Source organism: Spinacia oleracea, chromosome 2 (assembly GCF_020520425.1).
Source record: "Spinacia oleracea cultivar Varoflay chromosome 2, BTI_SOV_V1, whole genome shotgun sequence".
NCBI classification, from domain to species: domain Eukaryota; kingdom Viridiplantae; phylum Streptophyta; class Magnoliopsida; order Caryophyllales; family Amaranthaceae; genus Spinacia; species Spinacia oleracea.
The window spans coordinates 74868366-74884466 of NC_079488.1; the positions used below are offsets into that span (position 1 = coordinate 74868366).

The 16101-nt window shown below is 38.1% G+C and overlaps 3 protein-coding genes across 3 annotated transcripts; 2 read left to right on the forward strand and 1 right to left on the reverse strand.

Annotated features, from left to right (window-relative positions):
• Positions 1-3655: 3655 nt before the first annotated feature.
• Positions 3656-6399, forward strand: LOC130459135 (protein FAR-RED IMPAIRED RESPONSE 1-like). The gene is made up of 4 exons (XM_056836073.1): positions 3656-3778; positions 4310-5555; positions 6090-6278; positions 6353-6399. The coding sequence occupies exons 1-4, from the start codon at positions 3656-3658 to the stop codon at positions 6397-6399; spliced, it is 1605 nt and encodes a 534-aa protein (XP_056692051.1).
• Positions 6395-7042, forward strand: LOC110777241 (protein FAR1-RELATED SEQUENCE 1-like). The gene is made up of 2 exons (XM_056835514.1): positions 6395-6759; positions 6877-7042. Exons 1-2 carry the CDS (start codon positions 6434-6436, stop codon positions 7025-7027), a joined length of 477 nt encoding a protein of 158 aa, XP_056691492.1. The 5' UTR covers positions 6395-6433; the 3' UTR covers positions 7028-7042.
• A 4746-nt stretch (positions 7043-11788) lies between these two features.
• On the reverse strand, positions 11789-12933 carry LOC110777240 (uncharacterized). Its single transcript, XM_056835515.1, has 6 exons — positions 12780-12933; positions 12603-12695; positions 12397-12528; positions 12195-12301; positions 12033-12105; positions 11789-11951 (listed from the first exon to the last, which is right to left on the reverse strand). Exons 1-6 carry the CDS (start codon positions 12900-12902, stop codon positions 11817-11819), a joined length of 663 nt encoding a protein of 220 aa, XP_056691493.1. The 5' UTR covers positions 12903-12933; the 3' UTR covers positions 11789-11816.
• Between the last annotated feature and the right edge of the window lie 3168 nt (positions 12934-16101).

Sequence of the window (16101 nt, forward strand, 5' to 3'; positions counted from 1 at the left end):
AACAGAGAAGAAGATCTTAAGATTATCGAACCAATAAAGATCATTTGTTTTCAGATATGCACTTCGATGGAATTAAAATACAAAATCTTTTCCACCAACCAGAGCAAGAAATATGCACTAAAGATAGACTAAATTCAAGGCACTACGCCCTTGAATGAGAAATGGATAATGGAGCCAAATGGTGAAACACAGATAATATTTTCGGTCCCCTATCAAACTCTCTGGTCTTCTAGGCTAATCTTTGTCACATTTTCTTCTAAAGTGAGGTCATTGTTACACGGTTACACCCCAAACTACCAAATATTGTTGTCCGCACGAAAAACAAACCAGAAAATTGTTAACGCTCAGTCACCAACTGTTACCCCGCGATAGAGTGTCAAACCACAAGCAAACAATGAATTCAAATTACCAATAAAAAATTCATACGAGAAAGCTACGAGATCACAACCAAGAAGTCTGCAATTCTGCAAAAAAAAACGTGAACATACACGAATTTTAAAGAGATTAACTGGATGAGAACACTTACATAAGTAATATCCCTACAGCCCCCTTCATTCTACAGCAGAAATCTTTGCATCACAAGCTATAATCCCAAAAATACACATACCAGATATGACCAACACTAACAAAAAAATAGAAAACATAAGTACACATGCCAGGAAGCTGAAAGCTAGAAATAGAATCACAAAAGAATAACAGCAAATAAAATTTCCAGATCAATCAAGCAAACAATCCTGCGAAGCAACCTATTGCCACTTCTAATGACCCCCTAACCACATAAAGATGAACAGCATAATAATATAAATTAGAGGAACTCTTAACACTGCCAAGAAGAACAAGCATGTGTGAGTCAACAGAAGAAAAAATAAAGTACTTGAAGGCTGAAGTGTTTTCAAGTATTCTGCAGTCTCCAGAAGTAATATTATAGAGGTTCACAATCCTGCCATACTACCAATCCATGTGTCATGTATATCTGAGGCGTAACAATATGTTTGCACCTGTTGGCTAAGTTTCACAAGTTACAGAAGGAAAACATACGATATTAGCAACCTACTCAAAGTAGAATAGTTGATTATGAAAAAACTCATCATGCCTCATCAGTAATCATAAAGGTTGAGCTATGCAAATTTTGTCAAAAAATTGTTGTTGCAAGGATTCAAATGATAAATAACTTGTCTATTCTTTATCTAAAATGAAAACATCTTATCCATCTGTCATTAGTAAATCCTGAAAATCAACGCCAGAAGGAAACATCAGCCGTCAAAAATATTATGCGTATATTTGTTCCTAGACAAAACTATTGACTCTATTAGCATATCATAGCCACTAGGTCCAACAAGCACGGTAGCACCTCTGTATTTTGTACCACCCCCATGTTTTTTCTAAATACCAGCATAACCACATCCAAAGTAAAACATATCATCACCTAAACACCACCATGGACATTTCTACCAGTCTATCATCACCATTATATCCCTTCAAACTAGCATATTAACCACTACAACAACTTGTTCTCTAACATCCGCATTATCCCTTTGTAAGGGGCAATTTCTAGCATATTGCCCTGTTCTTCACATTTATTGTAATCATGTACTCGTGATTATAATAACTAATTCCCATTTCATTGGAAATTAATGATGCATTTCCCCTCCCATAAGAAATACAAGCCCCATTATCATAACAGTCCTAGGCTTAATAATATGTTCGAGAAATTAAATACAAGTATATATAACAGGATATTTTGACAAAATGCATAAACAAATCAATCTGATGTAGTGGTTGAACTGATTCTCATAGAATCCCCACAATATAAGCATATATATAAGTCTTCTTTCCATAACAAATTGGAAAATATATTATGTTTAACCTAGATTTTTACATAGATTAGACAAAAAACATGACTAAAAACAAAGGGCTAGATTTCAAAATAGACTTCTTCACAGTAATCTTTGCAAAAGCTACTCTTGTTACTACTTAAAAAATACCATTCAGTCTAATAGTGCAGTTTCTCAGATTTAAGTAAGTAAATGGTATGAATCAGATTTAGATAAAGCAACCTAGTTTCAATGAAGCCTAAATTCTTACTGCGTATGCTGAAAGCCGTCAAAAAACAAAATATTTATATCCAAAGTTCTTGAGCAGCAAATTACACAAAGAAAAACCTAAACCCCGAAACCCAGAATATCGAAAATTGAAAAACCAAGAGATCGTAAGAGGGATAAATTACATTACCTTGTGCAAGACCTCCTAAAAGATAGAAATCACATGGAAGATGCAAATTTCATTGTTATAAATGAACAAGTCTGCAAAAATTGTGAAAAAATTAAAACATATGAAAGAAGAGATAATTAATTATAACTATAAGGGAAACGGAGGAGAAGGTGCGAACCTGCAACTCCATTGATGTTTGATAGTAGATCTGGGAGAAAGGGGATTTTTTCTGCAATTGGGTAAAGAGGAGTTAATTAGGGTTGAGAATGAAATGACGAGTGTGAAGTCGCGGGGTAGATTAGGCGGTTCCTAGCTAGGTCACGTGCGATCACATGATATTTTACTAATATCTCGACGCCTTTCCTCGTCGAGAGATGATTTTGACTTGGAAACGCGTCGACAAACAACGCGACCTAGAAAATGTACTCAGCGCATATTCACACCGTCGAGGCTATACCGTCGAGATTCCACGCCTTTTGTAGTAGTGGAAGTCTTCTTCTTCTTCTTCTCCTTCAACCTCGCGACTACCTTCACCATTTTCGTCACCAATTTCGTCACCAATTTCAGCCCCACTGCCCTCCATTTCCGAAATTAACACTATGGAACAACTTAAACTAACCCCCACATAAAATCTCACCAAACGTGGATGAAGAAGAAGAGGAGAACAAGAAGATGAAAATGGGTTTGATTTTTTTTTTTTTGGAATTTCTGTGTTCAAAATTCTCGAATGAAAATGGTGGTATGCGAAAATAGTGGTGTTCGAAAAATTGGAACCCAGTAAGTGAGAGAAGAATTAAGGGAAAGGGGGTAAATGATTTGCCAACTCAGCAATGCCAAATCACCACCCCGTTTTACAAATTTACAATTCCGTTATACATTTCCCCCCAAAAAATTTAACATTTACATTTACCTTTTTATTTGAGGTTGGCATGTTTTTGCAAATACATGCCAGACATGTATTTGGACTTCCTCCCCCACCTACACCCCTATTCCATACAAAAAATCATTTAAAAATTCACACCCTCACTCATAACTGAGGAAGTCCAAATACATGCCATGCATGTATTGGCAAATACATGCCAACCCAAAAAAAAAAAATGTAATTGTGAAATAATTTTGGGGGGAAATGGATAACAGAATAGTGAAATTGTAAAACGGGATGGTGACGTGGCATTGATGAGTTGGCAATGATTAAACCCCTAGCTGAGTCTTCTTTCTTACTGAGTGTTGGGTTCCAATTGCTAGACTCACCATTTTCGAACATCACCAATTGGAAGAACTCCATTTTCGAACACCACTGTAATTCATACAAAAAAATAAAATCAAACCCATTTTTTTCTTCTTCTTCTTCTCCTCTTTTTCTTCATCAAACCCATATTCGAACACCATTTTTTTCGAACACCACGTTTGTGATATTATTTGGGGGTTGCTCTCAATTTCGCAAATGGAGGGCATTGGTGACGAAATTGGTGACGAAATTGGTGAAGGTAGTCGCGAGGTTGAAGTAGAAGAGGAAGAAGAAGACTTCATATGGAGGTATGAACCACAATCCTCCTCCGACGAAGAGGTATGAATCTAGATCTGTTCTATAAATTATCCAATTGATTTTTCATGGAAATGGCACTCATATGTTTCTGGAAATGGCATTCAATGGCACTTAACTCCAATATTTGATGTTTTATGGATTTTGTAGCAATCATGTGTTAGGGATTGGTTATTTTGTAGCAATCTGATTGTTTTTCGTTATTTGAAATTTATTGCGATTGGTTAATGTGTTGATTGGTATTAATCTATTGGTTTGTTGGTATGAATTTATTGATTTACTGAATTTGTTGATTGTTGAATTAATCATTAAAATGAATGATTGAATGCATTAATTAATCATTAAAATTAATACTGAACTTGGAAATGATGCTAATTAATGATGTAAGATTATAAATTTGATGGTAATTAATAATAATGTAAGATTTCCAAAAAGATTTCCAAAAAGATTATAAAGGATGATTTTTTTGAGCATTATATTGGTGTGTGTTCTGGTTTGGAATTGGTTGGTTGAGATTGGTAATTGTGATGGGGGTTGGCTTTAATGTAATTGTAGGAGGGTGGTGAGGATTGTTTCACAACCCCAAAAAAGCGAATGGTAGTAACTGCCTACGGGGAAGAGGAGGAAGTTCTTGAATTGAAGGTTGGTATGGTGTTTCCTTGTTGGGAGGAGATTGAAGAACAGTTTAGGGGGTATGCCAAACAAAAGGGTTTTGGTATTGCCCGTCGTTGTGGTACGGTGAAATCTGTGGTTGGTTCTGATAAAGAGAAAGGAATCGGGAAAGAGAAGCGTAATTGTTTGTGGACTTGTGAGTGCTATGGTGTGCCGGAAAGAAGGTGCAAGGCATCCGATTCACTCCATGAAGTAATTGGGAGTGGGGTACGCAAGTCTAAGAAATGTCAATGTCCCGTACATGTATTTGCAAGTGTAAATAAGTTAGGAGAGTGGGTGATACGTAGAGCAGTAATGGTTCATGAAAATCATCACCCCACCCCTAGTAAGTCTAGGATTATTCCTTATAACCGGAAGAAGTTTTTAAGGGAAAACCCTCATGTGTTGAGACAAGCGAATGTATGTTCGCAATCTGGTATGTTTGTAGCTCAAACTTATAACTTAATGGCGGTGCAACGGAATGGTAGAGGTAGAATGCCTTTCCTACGGAAGGATCTTAATGAAGTGGTTGCGAAGGTGAGGAAGGCAAGGACAAGTGGTGGTGATGCGAGGGCAATGTTTGACTATTTTAAGAAGATGAAAGCGGATAATTCTGATTTTTTTCACGTGTACCGGCAAGATGCAAAAGGGATGTTGCAGGATATTTTATGGGTTGATGCTCGTAGTAGAGCTGTTTATGAGGAGTTTGGTGATGTTGTCTTCTTTGATAGTACGTACTTGACCAATAAATATAAAATGTCGTTTGCGAACTTTGTTGGTGTGAATCATCATGGTCAGAGCATATTACTTGGATGTGCGCTTGTTTCTCATGAAAATAGTGACACTTTTGAGTGGATTTTCGGCAATTGGTTAAAATTTATGGGTGGTAAAGCCCCAATTGGGATATTGACTGATCAAGATCCCGCGATGAGGAGGGCTTTGAGAACAACCATGAGCAATACATGTCATAGGTGGTGCATATGGCACATTCTTCAGAAGTTTAGTAGGAAACTTGGAACGCATGTAGAGTACCCCGATTTAAAGGTAGACCTGGAGCGCGCAATATATGATAGTCTAACATGTGATGAGTTTGAATTAAATTGGGCAACAGTGATGGAGAGGTACCAGGTTGATGATGATTGGCTTGAAGGTACATTCTCCGTCTCTGTGAATTATATATTTAATTTGAAAAAAATAATCTAAACTGATGCACACCACCACTGATCTGTGCACACCACCACTGATCTGTGCACACACCACCACTGATCTTTGCACACACCTGATCAGTGCACCTGATCAGTATACCTGATCAATGCACCTGATCAGTGCACTGATCAGTGCACCTGATCAGTGCACCTGATCAGTGCACCTGATCAGTGCACCTGATCAGTGTACCTAATCAGTGTACCTGATCAGTGCACCTGATCAGTGTTCTTTGATCAGTGCACCTGATCAGTGCACCTGATCAGTGCACCTGATCAGTGCACCTGGTCAGTGCACCTGATCAGTGCACCTGATCAGTGCACCTGGTCAGTGCACCTGATCAGTGCACCTGATCAGTGTACCTGATCAGTGCACCTGATCAGTGTTCCTGATCAGTGCTTTGATCAGTCTACCTGATCAGTGATCCTGATCTGTGCAACTGATCAGTTACCTGAGTTGTTGGTGAAATTCATCTTATCAGGGTTGTATGCGGAAAGGAACATGTGGGTTCCTGCGTATGTGAAGCATTTATTTTGGGCTGGCATGAAGACGACCCAACGAGTTGAAAGTATAAACAGCTTTTTTGATCAATTTGTACACAAGCATACTCATTTGTATGAGTTTGTTGAGGCTTACTGTGAAGCAATGGAGGCAAGGGCAAATGAAGAAAGTATGGCTGATACGAGCACTGCGAGAAATCTAAGGCAAATTGTCACCTGTTTCCCAGCTGAGGAACTTTTCCAGAAATTATACACGGACGCCAAATTTCATGTGGTCCAAAGAGAGTGTAGTAGGGTATTGTACGTGCGGTGTTTGAGCAAGAAAATGTTGGATGAGTCTGTTGAAGAGTACGAGCTTGAGGATAGGGTTTGGATAAAGCCTAAACACGCAAGGAAGGAGATTGTTACGAAGCATAAGACGAAGTTTGTTGCAACGTATAATTACGTTACCAAGGAAGCATCTTGTGATTGTAAGCACTTTGAATGTCACGGTATAATGTGTAGGCATATGATATTGGTTTATGACTTGAATAACCAGACTGAAATTCCTGGCAAGTACATACTTCGTCGTTGGCGGAAAGATGTTGAAAGGAAGCATACGAAGGTCAGGGTGATGTACCACGACCCATTGAAGACAGAAGTTGTGTGTAGGTAAGAATTATTATTTTATTAAAACAATTATTATTTCATTAAAGCTGACATACCTCATAATGTGTACATGTTGTCATTGTGTATCTGTTGTTCACATATAATGTTTAATATTGACAGGTACGATAAGCTAATGGTGTTGTTTGAGCCTTTACTTTCAAGGGCAGCTACCTACAAAGAGTCGATGGATGTTGTTGTTGAAATATCTCACTTGTTGGCAATGCGTTTGGATGAGAAGATTGCAATGCTTGACAGGCAAAGGCAAAATTAGGATGTTGTAGTTGGTACCCCGTCATCTGTGTGTTTGGAGAAAGGTGGTACGGAATTGACCCCCTCATCCGTTGGCCAGTTACAACCTATTGGGGTACGACGTACGATGGTGTTTGATTCCCCACAAACGAATGAACATGAAGGAAGTTGTGTTGGTGGTGGTGGTGTATCGGGAAGCGTTGGAGGTTTATCTGGAAGCTTTGCTCGGGGTTTATCAGGAAGCTTCAATGATAGAATAGATGCAATGGATGCAATTGCAGCTGGTTTAACAGGTGGCTTTGGTCATGATGATGATGATGTTGGTGGCAGTCCTAGCCTTGAAAGCATAGATGTGGGCCTAGATGGGGTCCAAGAAAATGGCAATGAGGTTTTTCCTTTGTTAGATCCTCCAATACCTCCAAGACCGGCCCATAGGACTACTAGTTACCGGTATAGGTCATGTACCGAGCGTCTGAAGCGGCCAATTACCCAAGAACAACTAATGAACAGAGAGACTCTAACTCCTAGCTCAACCAATGATGTTGGTCCTTCTTCTCCTTTTCCTCCATGTCCTCCATGTCCTCCTCCATGTCCTCCTCCTCCATGTCCCCCTCCTTGTCCTCCATGTCCTCCTCCAGCTCAACCAAAGGCTGCACCGAGGAAGGCAGCGGCACCGAGGAAGACAGCGGCGCCAAGGAAGCCTGCGGCACCGAGGAAGCCAGCAGCACCCAAGAAGCCAGCAGCACCCAGGAAGCCACGGAAGAGCAAGAAGGTTGATGAGCAACAACTTATAGTGCATCCGCAGCAACAACAACCGCAACAAAACTTCGTGCATCCCCAGCCACCCCAACAGGTAATTTACAAAGCTTTCATTATACAAGTTCATCTTTCGTCTGAAATATAGTTTAAGCTAGTTAATTAAGCTAGTTATGTAGTTTAAGAAATAGAAATGAACCAGTTACGCTAATTAAGTAAAATAGAAGAATTAAACAATTAAGCTAGTTAATTAAGTAAAATAGCACCAGTTGGAAATTAAGTCTATTTTAGTAAAATAGAACTTGAAGAATTGGTTTTGGCAGTTGGAAATTAAGTCTCTGATTTGGTTTTGGCAGTTTCAAAGTAATGATTTGGTTTTGGCAGTTGGTATGTTAGTTTGGTTTTGATTTGGAAATTAAGCTTCTTATTTGATTTGATTTGGTTTGGTTTTGAATTGATTTGGTTTGGTTTTGATTTGGAAATTAAGCTTCTTATTTGATTTGATTTGGTTTGGTTTTGAATTGATTTGGTTTGGTTTTGATTTGGAAATTAAGCTTCCTTATTTGATTTGATTTGATTTGGTTGGGTTTTGGCAGTTGGATCCTTATTTGATTTGATTTGGTTTTAGCAGTTGGATCATTATTTTCAGAAATTAAGTCTAGTAGTCTGTTTCACTGTTGGAAATTAAGTGGACAAGTTGGATCTTTATTTTCACTGTTGTTTTCAGGAATTTGTACAAAGTGTTGGTGGTATACAAATGTTGGATGGTTCCTTTAGGTACTATGCCCGGCCTGTTTCAGCTCCCGAATGTGTATATCAACAACAACGACCATATGTTAGCGATGGATATATTGATGGCTACATAGACCCGTCTGTGGACCATGTCACGTTTGGTTCTCCTCAATCGGGGCATTCTCAAATGGTGCATCCTCAAATGGGCCATCCTTGTCAAATGGGCCATCCTACTCAAATAGGTCATCCTTCTCAAATTGTCCATCCTTCTGAGGTGAGCCATCCGTCTCAAATGGGCCATCCGATCCCTGTTATAAACTCGTACCATCTTGGTTCGTCTTCTTGTCAAGGGTGTTCCTCCTCCGTAGGTCAGTTTCGTCCACTAAACAACATCAACAACAACACTGCTATTGTTTATAATAACCAGTTTCCTTCGTTTACGCAAAATGGAAGTGTTTCTATGCAACCTGTTTCAGGCAACGATGGTGGTTCAAAGGCGACGATGGTGGTTCCTAGATTTATACAAAATATGTTGTTGGGAGGAAATGGCGAATGTTAAGGACTTGTAATTCATTCAATTGGAATAGTTGTTGTGTTTGTGATTTACTCAATTGGAATAGTTGTTCTGTTTGTGAATTTATTTTCCTTTGTTAGTGCGTAGTTTCGAAGGCCCATATTCAAAATAGGCCCATATGCAAAATTGGCCCATATTCAAAATTGGAGTATCCAAACATACGTTGTTTTTTATCACTAATTTACATAAAATGGCATTCATGTACATAAAATGGCACTCATTTACATAAAAATGAAGTTATATTGCATGGCCCATATAAATGACCCATAAAAATGATACTCATTTGCATGAAAATGGTTTAACTTTACATAAAAATGGTACACAACTACAAAAAGTGGTATTCATTTATATTAAAATGGTATTACTTTTACAAAAGTGGTACTCATTTAAAGGTGTTATTCAAGATATATGGTATTAAATTAACATGTATGGTATTAAATTATCTTTATTATGGGATTCTTTAATATTCTTTGAAAAGTTATAAATAAAATCCATGAAAAGTTATAAATAAACTAAATTTATAAATAAACCATGTTCGCTTGAATAAATAAACCATTTATAAATAAAAGTTATAAATTGGATTGATTATTAAACCATGAATTTTATAGATTAAACTATGATTAATCATTAAGTCCTTTAAACTAACAATGAATCATAAATCGAATACATAAATCGAGCTACAAACCCTTATTCAAATGATTTAAAGGGAACCATGTTCGCTTGAGTCACCATGTTTGAATCATTCGTGAAATCGATTCATAATCGAATCATTAATTCATCGAATTCATCGAATCATAATCAAATCATAATACGAATGATGTGAAATCGAATCATTATTTATAAGTAAAAGTATCGAATCGTATATCGAATCATTAGAATGATTTTTGATTCATATGCCGAATTAGAAATCGAATAATCTATCAACCTTAGGGTCAACCATATTCAAATAATTAACCATTTTACTCAAATATCACTCTAAATTCAAAATTAAAAATTAAAAATTTTAACTCTAACTTCAAAATTGACAATATTACCAATTCCTAAAATGGTATTTAATAATTTAAAAATGACATTGATTTCTGAAAAATGGTTTAACATACATTTAGAATGGTGTTATATTGTCAAAAATGGTATCAGTCATCCCCCAAAATGGCATTCAAAAACAGAATAAAATTTTACACCATGTAACCCTAAACCCTAAACCCCATACCCCAAACCAAACCCCAAACCCTAAACCCTAAACCCCATTAAGTCACACCAAGTCACTACATCACGTACATAATTCGAATTAATTAATCAAAACATTACACCATGAATCCAATCATCCTTATTTACATAATTACCGAATATCCTAGTTCAATATGGAATGGAATTGAATCATCAATCATTCACCTTATTCAACTCTACATTTGAATCATTAATTTGAATACATAGTAGAATCGAATTGTGAATCACAATTCATGATTTTATACGAATCATTATCCATGATTTAACTCTCACCTATAATTACACACCCTAAAATTAAAATTAACCACATATCAAATTAATGATTTAATTCAAAATTTCCAAATTTAATTCAAAATACATAAAAATGGTATTCAAATAGGTAAAAGTGGTATTCATTTATGAAATGTGTGGCACTGTGTTGTCAAAGGTGGTGTTATGGTTAAATAAAGTGGTAGTAAGATATCTATAATGGTATTAAGTTATCTTTGAAAAGTTATGTTTTATAATTAAAATCATAATATAGCAATTGTAATTGGATTGATTATTAAGTCATTCACCATATTTTATTTTCCAAACTAAGATTCCTAATTATTCCATTAAATCGAGTCATTAACCATCAAATTCCCATTCAAATGATTTAGAGGGAACCATGTTCTCTTGAGTAACCATGAGTCTTATGTGAATCGTAAATTTGGATCATTTGTATAATTGAATCATAAATCGTTATGTGAATATGAATCATAAATCGAATCGTTAAATCATATCCGTAATTTCATACAATATTTACACTCTTAATTATAGAAATTAATCCTAATTTCAAAATTAAACCATACTTTACTTCACTCTAATCATTTTCTAAAATTAAACCATACTTCACTCGTTTATACATGGTATTGTTTTATGAAAAATGGTATTACTTTATAAATAGTGTGCCACTATTTTCTCCAATATGGTACATAGTCATCAAAAATGGTTTTATTAATAGAACAATGGTGTTATTTGTTATAAAAATGGTACTCATTGCACTTAATTTACATTGAATGGTTCTCATTATTAAAAAATGGTATTCGTGTTATATAAATTGGTATTAAGTGTATGATTATGGTGTTAAGAAGGGTACAAAATTGGTACTGTTTTTTGAAAAAAATGGTGCGAATATGGTCATTTTTTGCATATAATTTGGGCCATATTTTGCAAAGACTTTGGGCCATATTTTGCAAAGATTTGGAAATATTCATCCTGCAAAAAAATACATCCTCAAGCCTGAAATATTCATCCTGCAATCCATCCATGATCACAAATTCTTGATGCAACTGCAATATTATCCATGATCCTAAATCGATCCTAAATGGCAACAACAACAACAATATTATCCATGATGCAATATTATCCTAAAGTCTTCCAACAATATACATCCTAAATATTCAACAAAGTCTTCCAACTACCAAATTTACAAATAAATAACAATTTATCCAACAACTATGATCACCCACATTATCCTGCAAATCATCCAAGAACCAGTTTAGGGCAAACCACTACTACCCCCCCTTGTCCTAGCTCGAGGCAGCATTGCTTCAAGCATGGCGTAACTCACGTCATTGTATTCCGACAGCAAGTCGTCAAGCATTAAGGCCGTTCTTAATTTCACCAAATCATGCTACAAAATCAGGAAAAATGTAAGTCCTACTACTATGTTGGACCAAAATCTTGAAGTTGAAGTTGAGAAAATTATACTTACCACTTCATACTGTGCCACGAACCGAGGCGCACATGCCTTCATGCAGCTTAACATTATAACCCCGCACGACTTACTACAACACATTTACACATTTTTAAGTCAAACAAGTAATAAACTTTACAGGCACGATTAAGAATACAAATAAACCGCATATATACTTACTTGTCCACATTGCCTGCTATGTTGATGACCTCAGTACGCCAATTGCTCATTGTCCCTGCCTGGTATCCAGGTACATTCACCTCGAACATGGTGTCCATTGCATTAACCTGGTACGAGTATACCAATATTCACATATTTAACTCCTCAACAAACTCCTACAAATTTATGAAAATCAATACAAAGTCAAGTCCTCAACATTTACCAGATCATTAAGGTTATCGGCATGTTTCTCCGCTGGGTTTTTGAAGATCGAATCAATCAATCTTATTGCCTTCCCCTTAATGTCAAAACAGACACCCCACCAATGTTCTTTGACCAGTACGGGGACAAATACCTGTAACACAGGTGTCCCGTTATAACTGCTTCACTTAAAAATTAACCACACATATATTAAACCATAAAACATACCGTCGCTAGAGAAGTAAACGGGATGTTTTTCAGAACCTTGCCGTACTTGGTGCCTATGATGTAGTTGGAGTCTCTGGGTTCCAATACCCTTAACTTTGAACCAAGAAAAACAACAGTCAGATAATACAAACCAACATAGATGGGAAAGAAAAATAAAGTTAACCCGACAATACTTACGGCAAAATCAGGAGTCAGCAATATCCTTTCACTCTTTCCAACGAACTCCTTCACCCTCCACACCTTAGTGTACAGAAAGGACGCCATCCGAACATACCCGGTACTCACACATTGGCTCGCCATCAATGTGTGGTAACAATCCCTTTGATCAGCCACCCCACCATCATAACTAATCATCTCTGGTCCCGGGCTACATACAATTCATTTGCAATTTAGAGCCACATTCAATAAATATAAATAAACGTAAACGATTTATTTAAATATTCATACCAGGTGGGGATGTTCCTTGATGACCGCCAAGATCGGATGAATACAAGGACACGGTTTGCAAACGCTGTAATTCTCTGTGGATTCGTAGACAACTCATACACAGCAGAAGACAACGCAGGCTTAGTCACTCTCTTGGGCCCAGTCCCGGGAGTAATTGCTGGCTCGTTCTCTTTTTCTTTCTCTTTTTCTTTCTCTTTTCCTTTATCTACAATTGTCACTTGCTCAACATTTGTCACTTGCTCAACTTTCTGGTGGAACGGCGGCTGCGGTGGAACGGCTGCGGCGTCTGATTTCTTTGAAGATCCAGTTGTAGAGTCTAGCATCTCCTCAGACGAAAGTTGATTAGCTAGCTTCACACACGAAGCTGCCACCATTCCAACCTTCCCAACAGGACCTTCCTCGACCTGAACAGGTGCCGCAGCAGTCGAGAGACCGTTCGAAACAGCAGCTGAAACACCGCCACCCCCACCACCAATGTTATAGTGGAACGAACCAGAATCTCCTGCTGAGTAACCCCCACCAGCAATGTTCTTTCCACCTGATCCTCCTGAACCTCCTGATCCTCCTGATCCTCCTGAATTCTTTCCACTTGCAAATGCATCAAAGCCGATCGGTGCTCGAGCAGCAGCATCGTAGCCTTGACGAGGAGCGTTCTCAAACCCAGGAGGACCTAGACCTAGACCTACACTTACATCATCACCACCCCCTCTTCCCATACCCCCAAGAAAACCATAAGGCCCTCTTCCAATTCCCATACCACCAGCCCCTCTTCCCATTCCCATACTCGTACCAACACCGTAATCACCTCTGCCAACAAACCGCCTAGTGCCCCCAAACCCACTAGTGCCAACCAACCCACTAGTGCCAACCAACCCACCACGAGGCCCAACCCAACCACTGCCAGCAAACCCCCCAGTGCCAACCAAACTACCACCCCACCCACTGCCATCACCACCAACACCCATACTACTACCGCTCGCTAACCATTCCCTCTCGGACACAACATTCACAATCATACGCTCCAACTCGGGTTTGAACAACTCAAGTACCTGCACAAACCAAACATGGTGCACCAAAACAACTCAACTCAACTCAACATCCAAAACAATCATACGCTCGGGTTTGTACATAAATTACACTAACCCTAACCAACAATAACACAAAAACTCAATCTAAATTCAATCAAACAAGTTTCTTGATTTGCACATAAATTACCTGATGCGCCAGTTCTTGTACAACGACACTATCTCTACTTAGATTTCCTAAGAGGGAAACACCAACGTTTCCCCCTGCATTTCCAACATCTGCCCTACTAGGATCAGTTTCCGTGCCCTTGCCGGTCAACAGCTCATCCACAATTTCAATCCGCCTGTCAACTTCCTTGTTTGTCAGGCCACTAACACTGTTTCTCACTTCACCATCATAAACCACCTTCTTTGACTGCAAATACATAAGTACCTCGTTAATTACAACGTAACTAAATATTTTTCAATCAAACATCAAGTAATTTTGTATTACCTTGGATCTACCATAGTCATATCCTTTTCTCTTGTCTCTCTTGATTGCTTTTTTCACTTCCAGGTTCCCCAAACCTTCAACCTAGGTAAAGGTTCTACATCAACGGGGGTTCCCGCCAAGCGATCAAGGTAAAAAATCTGCAAATTTAGTCAAACAAGTATTAGAACTAGATTTGCAGTTATATAAAATCAAATAAATAAATTAAAATGTGACACAAATCTTACCATTAAGGCCACAACACAGCCACCGCATCCACGAGCATAACCATCATCGTAAAAACTCTTCAAAAACACTTCCACACGTTCCATCAGCCTATTATAAGTCCACGTGCACCAATCGTACTCCTCTGCCACACCACCCAACGAAACCACAACCATCAATTTGTGTGACAGGTTGGTGCACATGGCTGTAGGGCAAAGTAAGTGGCTCACTACCACAGCCAAGAACGCATTCCTAAATGCTAGCTTCTCACCAGGGGTACTTAGAGGTATAACCTCCCCCGCTGAATCTTTCTCCCCCTCCACAACTTTGGCTACCTTCGCCAACAACACCATATCCTTCGAAGGATCAGCAACTCCAGTACCGTACATCTTAAATAGCTCAATGGCAGGACGTACCATTTGCTGATCCTTCCAATCAATTGCCACAGGTGCAGGAACATCCTTCGTTCCCATTGGCAGCCCAAAAATCCTTTGAACATGTTGCGGGGTAAACCGGAACACATTCCCATCCCCAAACTCTACATGCCCCTCAGCATCTACCCTGGTCATCAACCAGTAACAGAACCTCCTGTCCAACTTCCCCAACTTCATTTCCAACAACCCCGAGAAACCCATTTTCTCTACTTCTTCCCGTCTTGAATCATCCAGTTTCTTGATTAACTTGACGAACGACTCGACCCGGCAAATAATTTTAGGGGCCTGATTAAGAAATATTTTAAAAATAATACATATAACTTTTATAAATTATATAACTTTTATAATACATTACTAAAGAAATTCTAATACTCAAATGTTAAATCTAACATAAATAACACAATTTACCTTTTCACAAGTTCGTAAATGCGTCAAGACAACACGATTACGTGCCTTGACAATCTCCCCGGCACTCTTGCTCTTTTTCTTCGAAACCTGAAAATATATTACGCAAACCTGTTAAAGCTTATTTAACATAATACTAAATTTATTTAAATTTATATTTTATTGCAAATAATACTTATTTAATTTAAAACAATAATTTAGTATTACTTAAAATACTAAAATTTACCTTCTTCGAGGCCTTTTTTGAGGCCTTCTTCGAGGACTTCTTCCTCTTTCTCTTTCTTGGCTCTTCCTCCTCCGAAGAAGAAGATGAAGACGAGGAATCACCTTCTGACCCTTCCGTGGATGACACAGAAGATGAAGCAGAGCACTCCTCAGAGGAGGACTCCTCGGAGGAGGACTCCTCTTCACTACTTTCCTCCTCGCTGCATTGTACGCCATCTAGATCTTCACTTGCCTCCTGGTACACCAGCTTCTGCCTCTTCTTCTTCCTA